The sequence below is a fragment of the Pteropus vampyrus genome, unplaced genomic scaffold (genome assembly GCF_000151845.1).
Source record: "Pteropus vampyrus isolate Shadow unplaced genomic scaffold, Pvam_2.0 Scaffold1490, whole genome shotgun sequence".
Lineage (NCBI taxonomy): Eukaryota > Metazoa > Chordata > Mammalia > Chiroptera > Pteropodidae > Pteropus > Pteropus vampyrus.
The window spans coordinates 5,619-6,578 of NW_011890271.1; the positions used below are offsets into that span (position 1 = coordinate 5,619).

A 960-nucleotide genomic window follows, 5' to 3' on the forward strand; every position below is an offset into this window, starting at 1 on the left:
CACCACTTGCAGGATGCTGGAGACGCTCTCCCAGTCTGCTTCGACGATGTTGCTGCCACCGTCCACCATGCCTTGGTATCCCTGGGGAGAAACACAGAAGTCTCTGTTAAACGCCCTGTTGCAGCATTAATTGATCCTAAATTACACGAAACGGAAATACAAGTGACGATGGCGCTAAGTGCCCAGGGCCCAGCGGTGGGCAGAGGCGGTGCCACCCATATGCGGCTCAAAGTGTCAATGGCAGGAAGGGCCTGGAACACAGTCCCCCATGTGGACTGTCCAGCCGGATGCGTCTAGAGCCTCATGGGCAATCAGTCCGGAGACCAAAAAGGGACACACTCACCCCGAAACTGTTTGTAATTCAACACAAACTCACGTGACACTTCTCTGTGAGGGCCCCCACCTGCCCGGTAAATCCTGCTTTCCATAAAAATAAAACGCTTTTTAAAAGTGCAGCTGCATGTTACCCCAATAATTCAGTCTATCTGCCTTCCGATCTGTGACGTCTCGCTGTACTGTGAGTGATTTAGGGTGCCAGGGCACACTTCTGTCTAGGACCCCAAAACAATCACCTTTCGGCGCCATCTGTGTCTGCTCCTCCCCACCCCCCAGAACAGACGAGTGAGGAATGCAGACACGTTCAGTTGTGTCACGGTCCCCATGACTCCCTTTCCAGGGCATTTGCCCTCAAGGAGAACAGGTATGAACCATTCCGAAGAGCATGTGTGTGACAGATGGCTGTCGTGGGTTCACACCCCTCCCAGGCAGGACCTAGAGGAGGGGACAGGAAGAAAGACTCCCTGTAATGAGATGTGGGGCCTTGTGCATAAATCAGTGACAGTGCAGGCACCTTCGTAGTGGACCAAACTGTATTTATCAATGTAAAATTTCCACCGACGATGTAAAAATACAGAACATGTTTATATAGGAAAGTACTATTACATATAACACTACGTTACA

General features: G+C 50.8%; 1 protein-coding gene across 1 annotated transcript in view; it reads right to left on the reverse strand.

Moving 5' to 3' along the window:
- LOC105310231 (ATP-dependent 6-phosphofructokinase, platelet type-like) overlaps positions 1–109 on the reverse strand; it is a 3,687-nt gene extending 3,578 nt beyond the window's left edge. Inside the window, exon 1 of the mRNA XM_011386431.2 lies at positions 4–109. Coding sequence (XP_011384733.1) covers positions 4–69 — 66 coding nt within the window. The 5' untranslated portion in view covers positions 70–109. The remainder of the gene's footprint in view (positions 1–3) is intronic.
- Positions 110–960: the final 851 nt, after the last annotated feature.